Source organism: Vanessa cardui, chromosome 26 (assembly GCF_905220365.1).
Source record: "Vanessa cardui chromosome 26, ilVanCard2.1, whole genome shotgun sequence".
Classification (NCBI taxonomy): domain Eukaryota; kingdom Metazoa; phylum Arthropoda; class Insecta; order Lepidoptera; family Nymphalidae; genus Vanessa; species Vanessa cardui.
In genome coordinates this window covers 4,220,361-4,239,665 of record NC_061148.1, presented here as the reverse complement: position 1 = coordinate 4,239,665, position 19,305 = coordinate 4,220,361, and the positions used below count along the sequence as shown (strand labels likewise).

At 31.9% G+C, this 19,305-nt stretch overlaps 1 protein-coding gene across 2 annotated transcripts in view; it reads left to right on the top strand.

Annotated features, from left to right (window-relative positions):
* Positions 1-19,305, top strand: part of LOC124540841 (serine-rich adhesin for platelets-like) — a 73,283-nt gene that overhangs the window by 40,065 nt on the left and 13,913 nt on the right. For both annotated transcript variants that reach the window (XM_047118567.1, XM_047118568.1), the window contains exon 2: positions 15,840-16,030. In XM_047118567.1, coding sequence (XP_046974523.1) covers positions 15,840-16,030 — 191 coding nt within the window. The remainder of the gene's footprint in view (positions 1-15,839; positions 16,031-19,305) is intronic.

Below are 19,305 nucleotides of genomic sequence, written 5' to 3'. Positions count from 1 at the left end.
GTCGTTTCTTCATGAGCCCCAAAGTCTCTTCCGAAAGGTTCGACTTCCTGCCCTTACGCTGCATGCCACAATATCTCGTGCCTTCTTCCCTGAGAATTCGAACTACATTTTCGAGGTTCTGGTTTACGTCCGTTGTGGTTTCCACGGCATTGCATTACTTAGGATAAAAAATTGAATCTAACGTTAAGTCATTGCATAATCAACGTAATTAAACGCTGATTGAATTGTTTATACCGTACTTCAAGTAAGCGTGAAGTGTCAAGGTCGACGCGACTTAGTTGTAAATGTTGCCATAACGAATTGTAACGTCGCAATTAATGTTTTTAAAAAAATATATATAAATACCAATGATGTTTTAATAAACAGATATGTTATTAACGCGCAAAAAGTGAAGACTAAAAAACGTCCTAATCGGGACGTTTGCCTTCGTTTTACGTAGTAATACGTTTTGCGTAATTAAAACATCTAGTTATCCCTTTTACTTATTGTTTTTCTCAAGCTATCCTTTTTACTTGTAACGAAATGTAAAAATAAACTAAAATAAACGGTCCCCGGCGCTGCACACTTTCTGTTGTTTAGTATGGATATAACATATCTGTTTATTAGAATATCATTGATTAATACTATATAGAACAAAAGAGGTTTTAAAAAACTACTTTTATGTACAATACTCGCGGTTTCGTTTGCGTTTTAGGACTTTTCATGTGTCAGGCAAAAAAGTAACCTATGTCCTTTCTTGGAGTTTGCATCGTACCAAATAACATCAAATTCGGCTTATCGGTTTGGTAGTGTAAGATCGACAGACAGACAGTTACTTTCACATTTATAATGTTATAATATAGATTTCTTGTGTATGATTTTGATCGTTGAATTCAGGCTAAGGAACTCCTTGTTCGCCTGGAGTCAATCCAGGGTTTAGAATCAGGTATAAATGTTGTCATTTTTATGATATGCGTGGATTCTGACATCAGAAATTACAACACAACAACAACCTGTAAATTCCCACTGCTGGGCTAAAGGCCTCCTCTGCCTTTGAGGAAAAGGTTTGGAACATATTCCACCACGCTGTTCCAATTCGGGTTGGTGGAATACACATGTGGCAGAATTTCGATGAAATATGTTATTATTTAAGCCAGTGTTATCCGGATTCAAGCAATACTTCGTATTTTTCAAATCTGTTGTAGAATATTTATGTTATAATAAAGGAACTCACATACAATAACCCTGGATGAATACATTCCTTTTTGGGACGGTCGTGACAATAGGTTTCATTCCCATAATATAATTGTATTTGAATCAAGCCGGATTTAAAAGTCTGGAGGCCCCCGGGCCACAAAGCAGTGGGGGCCCTAGACAAATAGAAGCGTGAACAACCTAATAATTATATTATCATGAATTAATTACTTTTTTTATTTCAATCAGTAAGCTATGATTTATTTACTTGTATCGGTAATTTTTAAAATATTAAATAATAACATTATTATATTTATATTTGTTAACAGTTTTCAGCAACTGTGGCCCCCACTAATGTGGAGGCCCCAGGGCAGTTGCTCCGGTTGCCCTCTCCTAAATACGGCCATGATTTGAATTCACTGTCACCATTTAGTCTTCTCTGCCTGATATGCAGACAAGACAGACAAGGCTTCCTATCAACCACATTTTCCTACCTAGATATAGTTCGCTATTTTACCGGAAAAAATAATACCATATTTAAACTAGTCATTCGTTTTAAAATTCTTTTACGTATTTTTTTTAAATTTAACACGGTACTAAAATTAGCATAACGATTGTTATCTGTAAGTTTATTTGTAGACTTGTTTTTAAACTTGAATAATTTTATATTATTTTCTAGCATAAAATACTAGAATTCACAATTTAAATATTTTACTTTTATTATATAGTATAATTTGAAAAACAAACCTCTATGTATAGTAAAGTAACAGCCTGTAAATTTCTGCTGGGTTAAGGCCTCCTCTCCCACTAAGGAGAGGGTTTGGAACATATTCCACCACGCTGTTCCAATGCATGTTGGTTGAATGTACATGTGGCCGAATTTCGATGAAATTAGACACATGCAGGTTCCCTCACGATGTTTTATCTATGTATACATAAGCATTATTTAAAATAAGTTAAATATATCATATCATATTAAAAGTGTAGGAATATTGTAATAAAATCGAAACTCACCTAAGAAAATTTTATCCAATGAGATTCGAAGTGAAATCTTACATAGCACAACTATTGCTAAATAGATGCGAACGAACTTGGTGAGTAAATACTTTTTAAGAATATATATTAACAAACGTCCTTATTCGCTCAACGTAATTACTCAACACAGATAATATTCACACTAATTTGTACGTAACTATTGATAATGACGATAGTACATTTATAACTGTGTGTGTATGTGTGCGTGTGTGTGTAATGAATTGTTGGATTTCATTTGCCTATGCTATGTAATTTTCAGTTGGTTTCAGCATAAAGGGGAAGAGGAACGTAGTAGTCACGGATGGAGTGTATGAGGAGGGATGTAAGAGAGATGGATGTAAACGATCAACAACAACAACAACAGCCTGTAAATTCCCACTGCTGGGCTAAAGGCCTCCTCTCCCTTTGAGAAGAAGGTTTGGTGTTATTCCGGCACGCTGTTCCAATGCGGGTTTGTGGAATACACATGTGGTAGAATTTCTCTGAAATTTGTCACATGCAGGTTTCCTCACGATGTTTTCCTTCACCGCTGAGCACGAGATGAATTATAAAGACATATTAAGCACATGAATCAACGGTGCTTCCCTGTGTTTGAACCCGCAATCATCGGTTAAGATGCACGCGTTCTAACCACTGGGCCATCTCAGCTAATATTTACAGTATATATATAAAATGTAATTGTACATAATTAATCTACCTATAAAATTTAATCGCCGATCTATATCTGGATCTATTTCCGGTTGTTACATTCCAAACGGTAAATAATATTACGTTTAATTTAATCTCTTAAAATGACAATTCAAAAGTGGCTTAGATGTCTACTATATATATATCTCTCTTTTACTTTACTTTACTACTAGCTGTATAAAGGAGTTAAATAAAGAAAAAAGTAAGCCACACCTTTAAAAAGATTTGTATTTTTATAAAGTCAAATCCCTGAATGAAATGATATTATTTGCTAGAAGGAAATGTCACCAAAATGTCTCCTGCCTTAATCGCCCGTATTCCATGAAGGTTACATTTTCCTAAGAAAAAAAACCCACGTTAAAGTTATTCCACAGACTAAAAACTTACGAAGTATTTTTATTTTAATTATTCTTCAAAAATAAAAGTTATAAAATTTATGTATAAAATTAAATTATTGAATTATTAAAACAGAAAAAAATGTTTTTTTTTTCTTAAATCAATAACACTTAAGCCATAACGAAATGAGTCCAACTGTTATTTAAGAATTATTATTTATCTGTCATAACACAACGGCGGTTTGTCGTAAACATGATACAACACTTAGACATAAATAAAACGGCTAAATAACTGTGAAATGTAAAGAAAGTTCAGTTAAAGATGTTGAACGTCCTCCTTACCGGACTAAACGATACAAATAGAATAAACTAAGCAGAGATTTCTCTAATCTTAAAGCAATTCTACGTTATGTGTGAAAGGTCATGAATATGGGACCTCAATTGACATCAAAATGTAATTGTACATTGTGTGAATTAGAGAAAAGCTAATTATAACTCTAGACAACTTGATTTAAGATGTCCATAAAGTTTTATTTTATATTGTTTTGATTTGTTGCTTTTTAATTAGTTGGGTTGTCTGGAAGGGATGGCTAAATAGCCATTTATATAATATTATTTCCTCTTATAGCCTTTACATGTTTGCATTTTGTGCTTGTTGTTTACAATAAAGTTTATTAGCGTTAATTCTAGTAATTTAACGCCTGGGTAGGTACCACCCACTCATCAGATATTCTACCGCTAAACAACTATACGTCGTATTGTTGTGTTCCGGTTTATAGGTATATATGAGTGAGCCAGTGTAACTACAGGCACAAGGTTCATAGCATCTTAGTTCCCAAGGTTGGTGGCGCATTGACGATGTAATGAATAGTTAATATTTCTTACAGCGTCGTTGTCTATGGGTGATGGTGACCAGTTACCATCAGGTGGCCCATATTCTCGTCCGCCAATCTATTCCATAAAAAAATAACATATTTAGTTCTTTGCTAAATCAATTACTTTGTATTATCTTATTTCGACACTGATTTTTTTATCAAATATATTTAGTAGAACAGTTACCATAGATGCATAATTAAAATAAAAAAAAAATGGATTAGAGAGCACATGGCATAATACTTTAAATCATTTCACATCGGTTGAAGGTCAATATATAATAAATTATTTTCACGAGTGTTATTATCTGCATTCCTTGTCAAACAAGATGGCGACCGTGAGATATGCAATACAACCGGTTATGATAGCTGAATGAGCACAAATCTTACTAAACTGCTTAGTTGGTTAATACCGCGCATTGCAGATTAAAAATAGAACAAGTTTCGTTGCCTTACCATAGCTATTGCCAATAAAACGCTCGTTTATTTAAAAAAAGAACGATTCAATATTAACCGTCTAAAAATTCTGAATTTGAAAATAAAAAGTCATAATCATAACTATAATCACTAAAAACGATCATTCAATATTTTTAACGAATATATTTATCTATCATTTGATGACCAAACCCTTTTAAATAAATAAGTAGGTATTTATGAAATGCTAACTATATACATGTAGTACGACACAACTTAGATGTAGCATCGGCAAAATTCGTAAAACCGATCACATACGAATAAAGTTCACTATCCCAAATTATCAATATTTATGTGACTATGATCTTTATACAAACGTAATAACTTGTAATATCATATGACCTAATATATTCGTCAATTTGACACGTCGATTTACATACACTTGATTTCTCAGGTTGAACTGAAGCGAGAATCTTTAGCGACGAATAGCGTCGAATGGCGTTGTGTAAATCGGCAGGAATCGATTTTATTGAATTTGCCGATGCTACGTCTAAGTTGTGTCGTACTATAAATGGCTGCGTCTTGACACACCCCGGTCACAACTAGGCCAGGGCACGGGGAAGCTTGGTATATATAAAAATGGCAGCTTAATGGGTCTCTATTGTGTGCCGTCATGCCCTCAATAGGAATCGGATTGTATTGGAAAAGCACAAGACCATTGAAACGCACGAGGGATACGCTAAAGTCATTATACCATTTCTCGACCAATATTATGTAATTTCATGGTGCGAATACGGATTGCAAGCTCGCTGAAATTGTAATGATTGTGCAATGACAATATAAACGCTTCACTAAACGGACCCAACGGTATAGACACTAGCTAAATTTTGTGCAGATATTATTTGGCAGTATTAGTTCAAATTTTCAAAAATCGAAGAAACTATTCCAATCGTAATAGTAAAGACCAATAAACAGCTTTGACCTTGAATTGACGTGTTGTGATTGGTCGATATTTTTGACATTACGGAAAAATGGCGTTTTAAATATCGGTTGTCACAAAAACTTGTAAGTAACATATAAATAATCAAATACAGATATAAGGTTTGTTTATCTTTGTTTCGCCGATTTTAATAAGGTAAAGAATTAAAATTTAATTAAACTCGCCGGTATATAATTCAAAAATAAGTCAAGCAATTTGGAAATATATGAATTATTGTATTCACCCGGAATAAACAGCCTTCACGCCATCCTTAATAATTATTTAATTTCAACATTTCTGTAATAATAAGATAATTAAGGACGTCAGTAATTACAATTCAATTGTAATAATATATACGTGTCTCTGGCTTAATATATTAATATGTTACAGCCTGAACTCTTTTCCGGTTAAGATTATTTTTGACTTGAAAAGCGGTTACAATTTCTTATGACCGAAATGATTCAATTTTTAAAATTCGAACATTTTTTTTTTTCTCAATTCAAATATAAATCCGAAGACGTTTCTTCGTCTTCGAAATACTTCTCAAGTACATTAAAGAACGTAATAATATAGAATTAAAATAATTCTACAATTATACTAAATATTGTATTTACATTATTTTACGAACATAACAAATTTATACAAAATAATGTTGCATTGAAACAATAATATTACACAAATTTACAAAATATTTTTTTTGTAAAAATTGTTGCCAGATTAATTAATATATATATATATATATATATATATATATATATATATATAATTTTTACTCTGGCAACTTAAGTTATTCGATGTAAACGATTGTTTCGTTAAATTCTTTTGAAAACGACACAGCAATCAATAGTATTGCTAATCTCATTAGACGTAACGTGAATAAGTATTGTATCATTATCTGTTAATCCTATTTATGAACGTTAAACATTAAGAATTATATATTATGTTGTTAATATTGTCATTTAGCTTTTTAAATTAATACTATTTCTATATCCAACAAGTTTTATATTATAGCCTTATAATTACATAATATGAAACAAAGTCGCTTACCGTCGTTCGTCTCTCTCTGTGTATTCTTAGATTTTTAAAATTACACAACGGATTTTGACGCGTTTTTTTTTAATAGATTCACGAAGAAGGTTTCTAAGTATAGTACATGATATAATATAGAAATACAGATAACTTAAGAGGCTGTAATATGGCGTAGTAAATAAACACATTTTTTTTACTTTTAAATAAGACTAGTAAGGTCTTATTTAGATCTGTATTAATATTATAAATGCGAAAATGACTGTTATTTCTTCAAGCTGAGCCGATTTAGATGAAATTTGATGTGGAAATAGATTGACTTCCAGGCATGGGTTACTTTTTTAATTCACCCCTCGTAGTAAAAGTTTAACGCGGGTAAAGTCGGTAGGTTCAAGTAGTAGTTAGTGCCTTTGTGTGCAAATATAAATGAACTCAGAAAATTCGATGAAACGGAATACTGACATTCAATTGAAAGAGTTTGAATAGATATTATACATTCAAACGTAAGTCTTTATGTGAAAGGTAAACCAATAGTATAACATATTATACATTCCATATAATGCAGTGTATTGATGGCGTAAATCGAATCAAATCAAAATTAACTTTATTCAAGTGGGCTTTTAAAAGCACTTCTAAATCATTTAACAATTAAGTGAAGCTAATAACGGTTCGGAAAGTAGATTCTACAGAGGAGAACCGGCAAGAAATTCAGTAGTTACTATTTTTTAACATTTAAAAAATACAAAGTAGTTAAATACAATTATGTATTTAAATAAATGTATCCTGCTTGGAAGTCAACAGGCATTAACTTCACGCCTTTTTATCGTCTATAAAATCTTGTATCGAATAATATGCTTTTTCTACCAATGTATTTTTTTACAAACGATTTGAATTTACTAAACGGCAAAGTTAAAAATGTCTGTATAACTTCATCTTTCAAAGTGCCGACGTGTGGATGGTGCCTTTATTTACTCACTGGCTGAATCACTGGCGTTTGTTCCATCATAATTAAAAAAAGAATATGATTTCGGTATATATGTCTGAGTTAATTTGAATTTAAACAAGACTGTGATTACAATTGTATGCTCGCTAAACACAGGAACATATAACATGGCAAATAATGTTATTAATTTTAATATTATGCATTTTTTACTTCATAATTAGATCGTTTAATTTACATATTAGACTTAATTGTTTAAACAATTACACGGAACATGGTTTTTGAATTTTAATCACATTTAATACTGACAGATTCGATATTCGTACTCCTTGGTTACATTGCTGAGATAGCTCAGTGGTTAGAACGCGTGTATCTTAAACGATGATTGAGGGTTCAGACCTGCTTTTGTGTTTATAATTCATCTCGTGCTCAGCGGTGAAGGAAAACATCGGGAGGTATACTGCACGTGTCTAATATCATAGAATTCCTGCCACGTGTGTATTCCACCAGGATTGAAACAGCGTGGTGGAATATGGTCCAAACCTTCTCCTCGAAAGGAGAGGAGGAGGAGAGTAAATAGCCCAGCTGTGGGAATTTATTATTGTTATTGTTACATTACTTTCAATTTATACATGTATAATCTGTTGTGCAAATATATTATTCGTATATAGTGATTCTTAATATCTTTATATGTTTAATTTAATTCATATTTAAGCTGTCGTACGGTTTAAACGCCTACGCGGTCGTTGACTCCTGAGTCGTGTCAGTTGACGAAATCGGTTTTAAGGGTGTGATGTATTATTTTAATATACCCACTTAAAACCAGTTTTTGCGAATATATTATTTTATTGGATGAAGATGTGGCTTCGATTTATCGTTTACTATTATATATACATATATTTTTTGATTGTTTAATCTTGTGGGAAACGTTTCATAATGTTTTTATTTTTATTTTTTAGGCATTTTTGTGGAAAAAAATATTGCAATAATATATTTATAGATTTTAATTGAAAATAGTTTTTTTAAATAAATTCATAAAATGCATTATAGCAGTTAAAATTATCGTAAATAGTCACCCCTTTTACCGCCTAATAGGAATACGTAGAATTACGTCACACTACAGGGAGTAGAGAAAGTAATGGCGCACTAACTAGCCTTCACTGCATTGGAGTCGGTCCTACCCCCAAACCAATACATGAAAATAATCCAAGTAAAAATCTCAGCACAAAAAATGCACTCCCTAACAAAATTGAATTGTAATAACAACACAATATAACCGCTTCATTTATTTGCAAATTAGTTAGACGTTCAAAGTAACATTGCAATTTATATTTTAAACGCATCGCAATGTCATTTCGAACAGCCATTGTGACGTCATTCGGGCAATCAAAAGAAATATTGTATTGATATACATACAAGCAATTTTGAATCATAATTTAATAAGTTTAAAATTGAATTTAATGTTTGCTTATTGGTTCTTATGTCGTTTTACTTAACTCTTTACTGTTTCTTCTATAAGAGAGGTAGTATCAGCTCAGCATTGTGATATTTGTACCGAGAAATATCGCAAGTGAGTCATTTCATGTGACATTTTCAATATTTTTCTATCACCATACTTAAGATAAGATTTAGCCTTATACTTGCTGAACCTACAGCTTTACCCGAGCGAAATCAATAAAACATTTATTTTCCTGTTTTACCCCCTTAGGGGTGAAGTTTCGTAATCCGTTCATAGCGTATGTCTACAGTCTACACCCTGTAGGGAACCCGCCTGTCAAATTTCATGTTAATACGCGTTATAGTTGTAAGTGATATTTCGCTTAAACTAAAGTTATTTTTGTTTATTAATTGTTGAAAGATAAGTCTTGATATTAATTAATAACGTTCTTCTTTATTCAAATTAATCAAATAATATATAAAGAGATACAGTAATGAAAATTACAGTTTTCATAAATTTCCCGGTTCCCGCGTATTCCCGAGAGCGTGTTCAAATTCCTGCCAGTGTTTTTTTTTTTATAATGTTGCCCACTTCAAAAACCGTAGCGACAACATATATTAGACTAACAAAATTAAAAAATATATAATAATTACTCGACGGTGTTCGCTATCAATAATATTGTAATAATAGAAGCATAGAAAATCAATGGCGACCATGGTTGGTTATGGAGCTCGCCATTATAATTGGTAAATAATTTTATCGCGTTTAAAAATAAATCGATAAAACATTACCTAAATATTACATAATGCATATTCAGTCAAGCAAAATAGGTAGCCTATGTCCTTCTTTGGAGTTCATATGCTTCACACCAAATTTCATCAAATTCGTTTCAGCGGTTTGGTTGTGAAAGAGCAACTAACAGACAGACAGAGTTTCTTTCACATTTATAATAATTAGTATAGAAGTATAGATTATATTGTTGGAATAAACAAGCAACATCAGCGTCAAGTCACACAACTTCCGTTTAAAAAAAAATGGCGGGAGATTTGCGGCTGACACATTCGGATCGCCTTTATGATAATTACTGTGTAATATGGATTATATGGTTATTTGTGTTGTTTACGAAATGGTTTTCCTTTGTGGTAGGTTGATTGTTATTGTAAATTAAAGATAATTGTTAGAGGTTAGCCTACTTCCTACTTCTGGATCTAAAAATATATATACCGCATAAATGAAAAAGAAAGTAATTAATTGACAGCTGTATCATAGACGTCAATTCATTTTAATGGCAATATATTTTTTTTTTTTTATTAAAACCTCTTTCGTTAAGTCAGACTTTGAGACATTAGATACTCGAGACAAGCTTGAATTTTTATTTGATTTAAACATCCTTTGTTTAAATAGTTAACCGACATTCAAATTAATTGACGTCTAAGTACAGCTGATCTATACATATATATAATAAAATTGGAGCGTCTGTTTGTTATATTAAAATAACCTCTTTTACCAAATGCACACAATATGATATACGGTACTTATATCAAAATAACATTTTTTTCGATTTTTGACTATCTGTCTAATCTCTAGAAAGGCTGGACCGATTTTGATGGGATTTTAACTGGCAAACCGCTGAAGCAATAAGAAGTAACTTAGGCTACAACAATCAATTTTATTAAATTCAAATGCGCAAAGTCGCGGGCACAGCTTGGAAATAATAATAATTGCAAAGTGCAGGTGTTAGTATGCAAACAAATCACTAATTATAAATAACGTTGAATCGTTAATGGTGATAGTTTTCTAAACGTTTCGCTTACCAATGACAGTGTACGGAGTTAATTCACACGTTTGAAATAGTCCAGGGGACGATCGTGGAAGATTGAAATGAATTTGTATTGGTTCATTTTTAGATATGTTTTACTAGCGACCCGACCGGCTATCCACGGGTGCAATAGTGATACAAAATATACTACAGAATTTGTTTTCTTATGACATCATATTAGAAACTCCTAAAACTATAAGTGTTTCTTTACTATTTTGTCTCTATTATGATGTTGATCAAACCTGCCTCTCGAACAACACTATCTATTAAAAAAACCGCATCAATATCCGTTGCGTAATTTTAAACACGAAAGCATACATAGGGACAGACATATTGATTAATATTGAAATTGTATCTGAACATAGACTTATTATACATAAAATATATAGTAAATACATTATCAGTTGGTAAAGTATTTACTATATATTTCATGATATTATGACTTTATGATAAAGTTTTAATTATAACGTGTTGAAATATCATCTAAATATAGCGTGTATAATAGATTTACTTAAAAAGTGTGATACATATGAACGTAACAAATGACACGTGTCATTTCATCATCGTCCCCCTGCCTACATCGACTGTTGCTTTCAATAGAGATCTAACGCAAGTGTGCCACTTTCACGACACCAGTTTTTCTTCTTGTTAACCTTCGTACGTTTGACGTTTCTTTTAAACTAAGTGTACGTTGGAACGCGCGCTTAACCGATGATTTCGGGTTCAAATCCATGCAAGCACCACTATAATTATATATGTGCTTAATTTGTGTTTATAATTCATCTTGTGGTCGGCGGTAAAGAAAACATCGTAAGGAGAGCATGTGTCTAATTTCATAGAAATTCTGCCACATGTGTGTGGCAACCCGAGTGGAACAGCGTGGTGGAATATGTTCCAAACCTTCTCAAAAGGGAGAGGAGGCCTTAGCCCAGCAGTACGTTAATATTGTTTTATTCAATACTTAGAGAAGAATTAAAGATATGTGCTTGTTTCTTCAGATATTCAAAGCTTAGCAGGCAGGGCTTTTAAGGGAAGGGTAGGTAGCTAGATACCTAGAGCCTCCATTAAAAAGAGGCCCCCACTATGGAGTTCTTGCTCTCAACGTTAATTTGAATTTAGTATTCAAATTATTTTTTAAGAACGTACTTTAATAATCATTACATAGTATAAAACAAAGTCGCTTACCGCTGTCTGTCCCTATGTATGCTCAGATCTTTAAAACTACGCAACGGATTTTGGAGAGTTTTCTTTCAATAGATAGATTGATTCAAGAGGTAGGTTTATAGGTGTAAAAAATTGACAATATAGTAGAGAAACACTGGACAGTGTTAGATGTGCATTTATTGTTATGGGCGGGTGTGTATATATTGTTAAAATAAATCTTGATGTCAGATTTAAATTTAGAATTTGAATATCATAAAAAAAGTAAATCTATTTTTAAATTACTGGTTGATTACCAGTAGAATTATTTATTTATTTATTCTTTATTGCACCCAAATCTAAAACTAAAAAATAACATTTTCGTTACATATTAGTAATTGCATGAGGTGCAACAGGCGTCCTTATCGCTAAGCAGCGATCTCTTTCAGGCAACCTCTGGGTAAAGGATCATAATGTTGATATACTTATATGGGAAGGGTACAGTAACTTTTTACTTATATGCGGTATAAATACATAATAAAATAATACACAATACACAAATAACAATAAATATATATAATATAAATTAACATATATACTATATTAAATACATACATACATAAAGTTTTAAACCTGTAACCCGTTGGTAATATTTTTTTTTAATAATCAAAGAAGTGCTATTACCTCGATGGCAGATATTTATAATTTCACATTCCATTTAATTACAAAATAACTTCATAACATGAACGCAATCTATGCAAGCTTCGTTACTAACTACAATACGTGTGAACTAGGCTTAATCTTTTCACTGAGTGAAAACTAGGCCTTATGTTGCGATACCAGACTTACGTTAGAAATTATATTAAGATATGTATAATTTAATTTAATTGATATTATAACTAAACACACTTAATATGTAGGTATGTATATTAGTATCTAATTTCGAAAAGGTATTAAGTTTTCGGTATAAGTATGGAATATAGAGCGTTTTGACTATTAATTAGATTGTATAAGAGTCAGTTACTTGGATCAGGTGTGTACACCGCTTTTCATGGGTACGCCACTCTGAGGTCTCGGATTCGATTCCCGGCCGAGTCGATGTAGATTATCATTAGTCTTCTATGTTGTCTTGGGTCTTGGTGTTTGTGGTACCGTCGTTACTTCTGATTTTCCATAACACAAGTGCTTTAGCTACTTAAATTGTGATCAGAGTAATGTATGTGATGTTGTCTCATATTTATTCATTTATTTATCATTAAAAACTGTAAAGACGGTACTTATACCAAAATAACGTTTTTACAATTTTTGTCTCTGACTGTTTGTGCTGGCTAATCTCTGGAACGACTGGACCGATTTTGAAGGGATTTTCACTGGCAGATAGCTGATGTAATAAGGAGTAAATTAGACTGCAACAATAATATGTTAAGTTCAAACGCGCACGGAGTCGTAGGCACTGCTAGTTTAAGATAAAAATACAAATGTAATACGATTAATTATTATCCTAACTAATATTAAAGACATAACACCCCCCCATTCCCCTCACATAACTACATAGTAAAATTACAAGTTCAACGCGTAGTCTTTAGTAAAATCAAGTATGAATGTAATAAAACTCAATTAAAACCGTCTTACTTTCTAAATTTTAACTACTGAGTTTACTTTATAAATATTTGCGGTTTTTTTTCTTAATTACCGACGTATATCGTTAAACCATTGATCAGCTTTCACTTAGCGATTGCCGTTTAAGGCTATTCCACTAACGGGTATGCGATGCGATGCGAAGATAGAAATAATACATTGAATAATCGCTTAGACTTAAGATCTCATTTTAATATATACTTTTAAAACCAGAAGTAGGAAGTAGGCTAACCTCTAAAATAATTATCTTTAATTTAAAATAACAATCAATCTACCACAAAAGAACATTTAGTCTAACACAAATAACCATCAATAATCACATTACACCGTAATAATTATAATCGCCATCTCAATGTGTCAACTACGAATCACCCGCCTTTTTTTTTAAAGGAAGTTGTGTGACTTGACACAGATGTTGCTTGTTTATTCCAACAACACATATCTGTTCATACTATTAGATAATAACATACTTTATATGATATATTATTTTGTTTCTTATATAGTAATAGAAAATTAGTTTTTATGTCAATCAAAGTACGCTGGTATTATATACAAACTGAACCAACAGCTTTACCCAAAATTTAAATAACATTCCAAACCTCATTCTACCCTTTTTGGGATCGAGTCTCGTAAAATTATAGGTGATTTCTACACCCTATAAGGATCCAGCCAAATTTTAAGTTTGGGGATGAAATTTTCTTGATTTATTAGTGAGTGGTATTTTACTTCTACATATATATATATATATATATATATATATATATATATATATATATATATATATATATATATATACATATATATATATATATACATATATATATATACCACTCACTAATAAATCAAGAAAATTATATATATTATATATATTATTAAAATTATATATATATATATATTTGTGGTGAATGAATGGTCAGTGAGCCAGACTTAAGGGTCAGTATTGGTCTCTTAAAATCACGTGGATCATTTGCCAGTTTCCTCACTAACTATAAATAGCCCATCCCAAATTATATCTTCAGCTTCATATAGCATTAAATAGATAAATAGTTACTTGTAAACGGTCTCAGCTGGTCGGCTGTCGTGCGAAGGAAATCACATTCGTTTTCTAACTCGGCAATCCAAATATAATCTCTTGTGTAACGTGTTGATATGCGCTTATATGTGAGTTTACGTAAATCATCACGTTCCGATGAGAAGTCGTTTTTTCTTAGGGCTCCACACCCAAAGGGAACGGACCCTATTACTAAGACGGAAGGTCCATCCGTCTGTTATATCATGAACTATGATAGACTTCAAATTTTCACAGATGATGTATTTCATATTTTTAAAAAAAATACATTTATTTTTATTCATTTATTTATTTAGGCAAACACAACAGGTTACAATCACAAAGAGAATATTTCTTAAACATTAATAGTATCGAACAGATTACAACCCTAAGGGTGCATGCACAACATGACGGGATTGCCAATTATTACAGTTAACAAATTCCAATACAGGGGATAGCTATGTATTAGTACTAAAAAATAACAACAGTAGATATATCAAGAACATAATAAAATTAAATTACATGGACTAAACAAAAAAAGACAAAAATAAAATATTAAAATTGATATTCAATGAAGTTACACGAATTAAATTTACAAGAAGAAAATAAATAAATGGTATAATTAACAATTTTGGTTTGAATTTACAAAAAAGACAAAAGAAATGTAATCGTTAATAATTACAATTTTTTAAATTTACAAATTGCATTTTTAAAATAAACATTTATTTACAATTTTTACAAAGGTCGCTTGTTTTGTATTAAAAATATCAATTTCATGATTATTATTATTAGTTATTTCATTATAAAGGCGGCACATTCTGATAACTGGATTATTACATTAAATACATAAGGGGGTACGCATATATATTACATGACATTTTCTGCCATTCTTGGTACGGTGTGGAGGGTATGGAACCCCTACGCAAGTCCTGTTGCTTAAGGCTGGTGTAACAAATCTGTTTCTACTTTACAACGAATATGTTTTATCACATAAGCAATTCAACGCTTGTCATAAATTAATAGTAATTATAAGTTTTAAGTTAAATTTGTAACGTATGTATATGTGTAGCAAAATACAGGGTTTTACTTTAAAATGAGAGTTATTGGAGGCCGAGTAGGAGTGATTAGAACGGACGCATGTTAACCGATAATTACGGGTTCAAATACACCACTAATGTTAGTATTGACAGTCTCGACGTACGGCCTAAGATTAATAGGACTATAATTTAAAAAAAAATCTGCAGTCTTAATTATATAACCAGACAAATAATTCTACCCCTTTTTGTTGTCAACAGGCAAGCATCTAGTCTTCACAACAGACCCTGAGTCAGTCAAAGATGAGTTCGCCTTCGATAACCCTGGGTTCAGACAGGAGGAGAAGAATTGGCAGCACGAAGCCCCGACCCTTCCTCTCGGTGGCAAGACACACGCCTTACACGCAGAATTCACCAAACCGGACCAGTGTAAAGACGACTCGCATTTACAGGTAATTAAACAACCAATGAGGTTTTATATAATTTTTAGTAATAAGGTTTTTTATATTTATTTAAAAACTCAATATTAGGATGTATGTTGCAATACCTTTGCTATATTTTAGTAATTCTATTTTATAGTAATTAATTTAAAACATATTAATAATTGCACTTTTAATTTAAAATATCGAAATGGTAACTATTTATTGTTTATGAGCTGAGATGGCCCAGAGGTTAGAACGCGTGTATCTTAACCGATGATTGCGGGTTCAAACCCAGGCGAGCACCGCTGATTCATGTGCTTAATTTGTCTTTATAATTCATCTCGTGCTCAGCGGTGAAGGAAAACATCGTGAGGAAACCTGCATGTGACAAATTTCATAGAAATTCTGCCACACGTGTATTCCACCAACCCGCATTGGAACAGCGTGGTGGAATATGTTCCAAACCTTCTCCTCAAAGGGAGAGGAGGCCTTTAGCCCAGCAGTGGGAATTTACAGGCTGTTACTTTTTTTTTTTTTTTTTTAACTATTTATAATTTCAATATAGACTTATTTGTTAAGTAATGAATATAAATTTGATGGTAATTGCTTGTAATTTTAGACTAGACGTATTTGTTCGTAATTAATACAAATCTGTCTTAATAGTTCTGTCAAATATTAAAAAAAAAATGTAACGTTAATTAGACGGAATGTTACTTCGAATGTTACGTTTACAAACAGTTTGAGTAAATTATTCGGCAACAAATTAAAAAAAAACAAATATCATTTTTATGCTTTTATGTACCTTTTGCTTTTTTTCTACCGGCATCATATTTGTGCCATACTGTTTTGTTAGATTCATTAGGCCATCTGAGTTAACTAAGTCACTGCCTCGCTCATCTTACGAACTGAAGGTTATATGATGACTTGGTATCTACTCGTCTTGCACAAAGCACTAGCGATCTCATTAAATTCGAACACAACTATAATTCAGTATAACTTCAACCATGCAAGAAATGAATAAGCTTTAAATAATAGTGCTGTAATATTACGGCTGTCAGACGTCAATGTCACATTATACTAGAATGCCAGTCGCGATCAATTCGCTACGTGTTGCTCTGGCATGTGATCGGAATGACGTTAGGTGTTTTTGCTATATATCTCGTTGCGATGAAATTATGCCGGGATATTGTGAAATGCCAGCTCGAGTGAATGTAAACGCATGATTCTAAGTTAAAATGGAAGGCATGCAGACGAAAGGGTTGGCTGTCTTATCGATATGTTTAGAGATGCGTTTGAAACCTTTCAAACGGTGCAGTCGATGTTTCTTGATTTATTGACGTTTTCGTTAATTGATATTCTTTTATTTACTTGATAGCTTTTGGAAATAATAGGTAAGTGTATTATGTATAAAAAATGATACAAAATGCTATGTACATAATTATATGCTTCGTTATATTTTCAACTACCTGGGTCCACTACTTGCGCGATTGAATTTAACAAAAAAAAAATGGTAGCCTACGTTACTCCTAAATTACAATTAACTCAGCTAATTACCATGGTAAAAAGTCTTATCAGTTTGAACCGTTTTAGAGGTTATCTGGAACAAACAGACAGACAAGCATACGGTATATGTACCGTGTATACATACATATGCATTTAGAAAAAGTCGTTATTTTAACATTACAAATAGACACTCTAAGTTTACTATATGTATAGAAAATAATAGTTTAGTTATGTGTGTGCATTCACAAGTGACACTTAATTTTCTGGTACTGTCGGCATAATAATGCTTAAATCTTAATGAAATGAAATTTATTTGCAAGAATATGGTTACGTACGTATGAAATTGTTTACAAAACAATTTAATGAGAGAGGTGCTGCACTCATTGATGCACGCTCTATGACCTATTGTTCATTAAATAACTCTGAGGACATTTTAGTGTTCTAGTGTAACAGCTACAGTAACGGGACGTTAATTTCCTACTGCTGAGATAAGTCTTCCTCTCTCTTTGAGGAGTAATTTAGGAGTAAATTCCATATTCGTAAATATGATGGACATATGTTTACATCCATATTTACATTTTTTATTTTACCCATTAATCAAATCAAAATGTATCGAATTCAATGCTTTAGAATCGTCGTTTAAAATAATATTTAACGTTAATATAATCCTGGTTTTGAATGTAGGTTGATCTGAAGATCTCAAGAAACTCTCAACAAGATTTTACAGATGATAAAACAGCGTGGAGTTACTACCTGTTGACTTCAACGCAGGATATATTCATTTAAATAATTGTATTTAACTAACATGATTTTGAATTTTTTAAATGTTGAAAAAGAGTAACTACTGAGTTTCTTGCCGGTTCTTCTCGGTAGAATCTACTTTCCGAACCGGTGGTAGCTTCACTTAATTGTAAAATGACGATTCAAAAGTGCTTGTAAAAGCCTACTTGAATATAGTTTATTTTGATTTGATTTGACTCTTTAGCTTATTCAGAAGATTTGTGACGTAAAGTTATATCAATGAAAAACAAATCAATTTATATAACACATTATTGAGATCAACCGAGATTACACGGACGAACAGAGATAAAAATATATAAAAGTGTTGTTTGATTTGATATTGCTAACTTACTAATACATAATATATTTTATTTTATCTTTATGAATATTTATAGGTCATTAAAAATCTGTCATTTACTTGGTGGTAGGGCTTTGTGCTAACACGTCTGGGTAGGTACCACCCACTCACCAGTTATTGTACCGCCAAATAACAGTACTCAGTATTGTTGCGTTCCGGTTTAAAGGGTGAGTGAGCCAGTGTAACTACAGGCACAAGGGACATAACATCTTACTTCCCAAAGTTGGTGGCACATTGACGATGTAAGGAATAGTTAATATTTCTTACAGCGTCATTGTCTATGAGTGATGGTGACCAGTTACCATCAGGTGGCCCATATGCTCGTCCGCCAACCTATACCATAAAAAAAAAATCATAGCAAACATTCTTCCAAAAATCTTTATTTATTTATTATTTAAATAAAATAAATCGTTACACAATCCTTTCTTATCTGTTTCGTCTGACGTTTATATATTCCTTGTGGTTATTTAATCGATTTTTAAAAGAATGTAGTCACCGACACACAAATTAATAACGAGTTAGTCATCGAATCATTAATACATCGTTATAGTTTAGTCATTATAGCTGAGTTGAAATATTTTTATGACAAACAGGAATTTACTTTGCATTGCGTAAAAGTTTCTTCTATTATATAATCTATGTATACTTGATATTATAAGTGTGA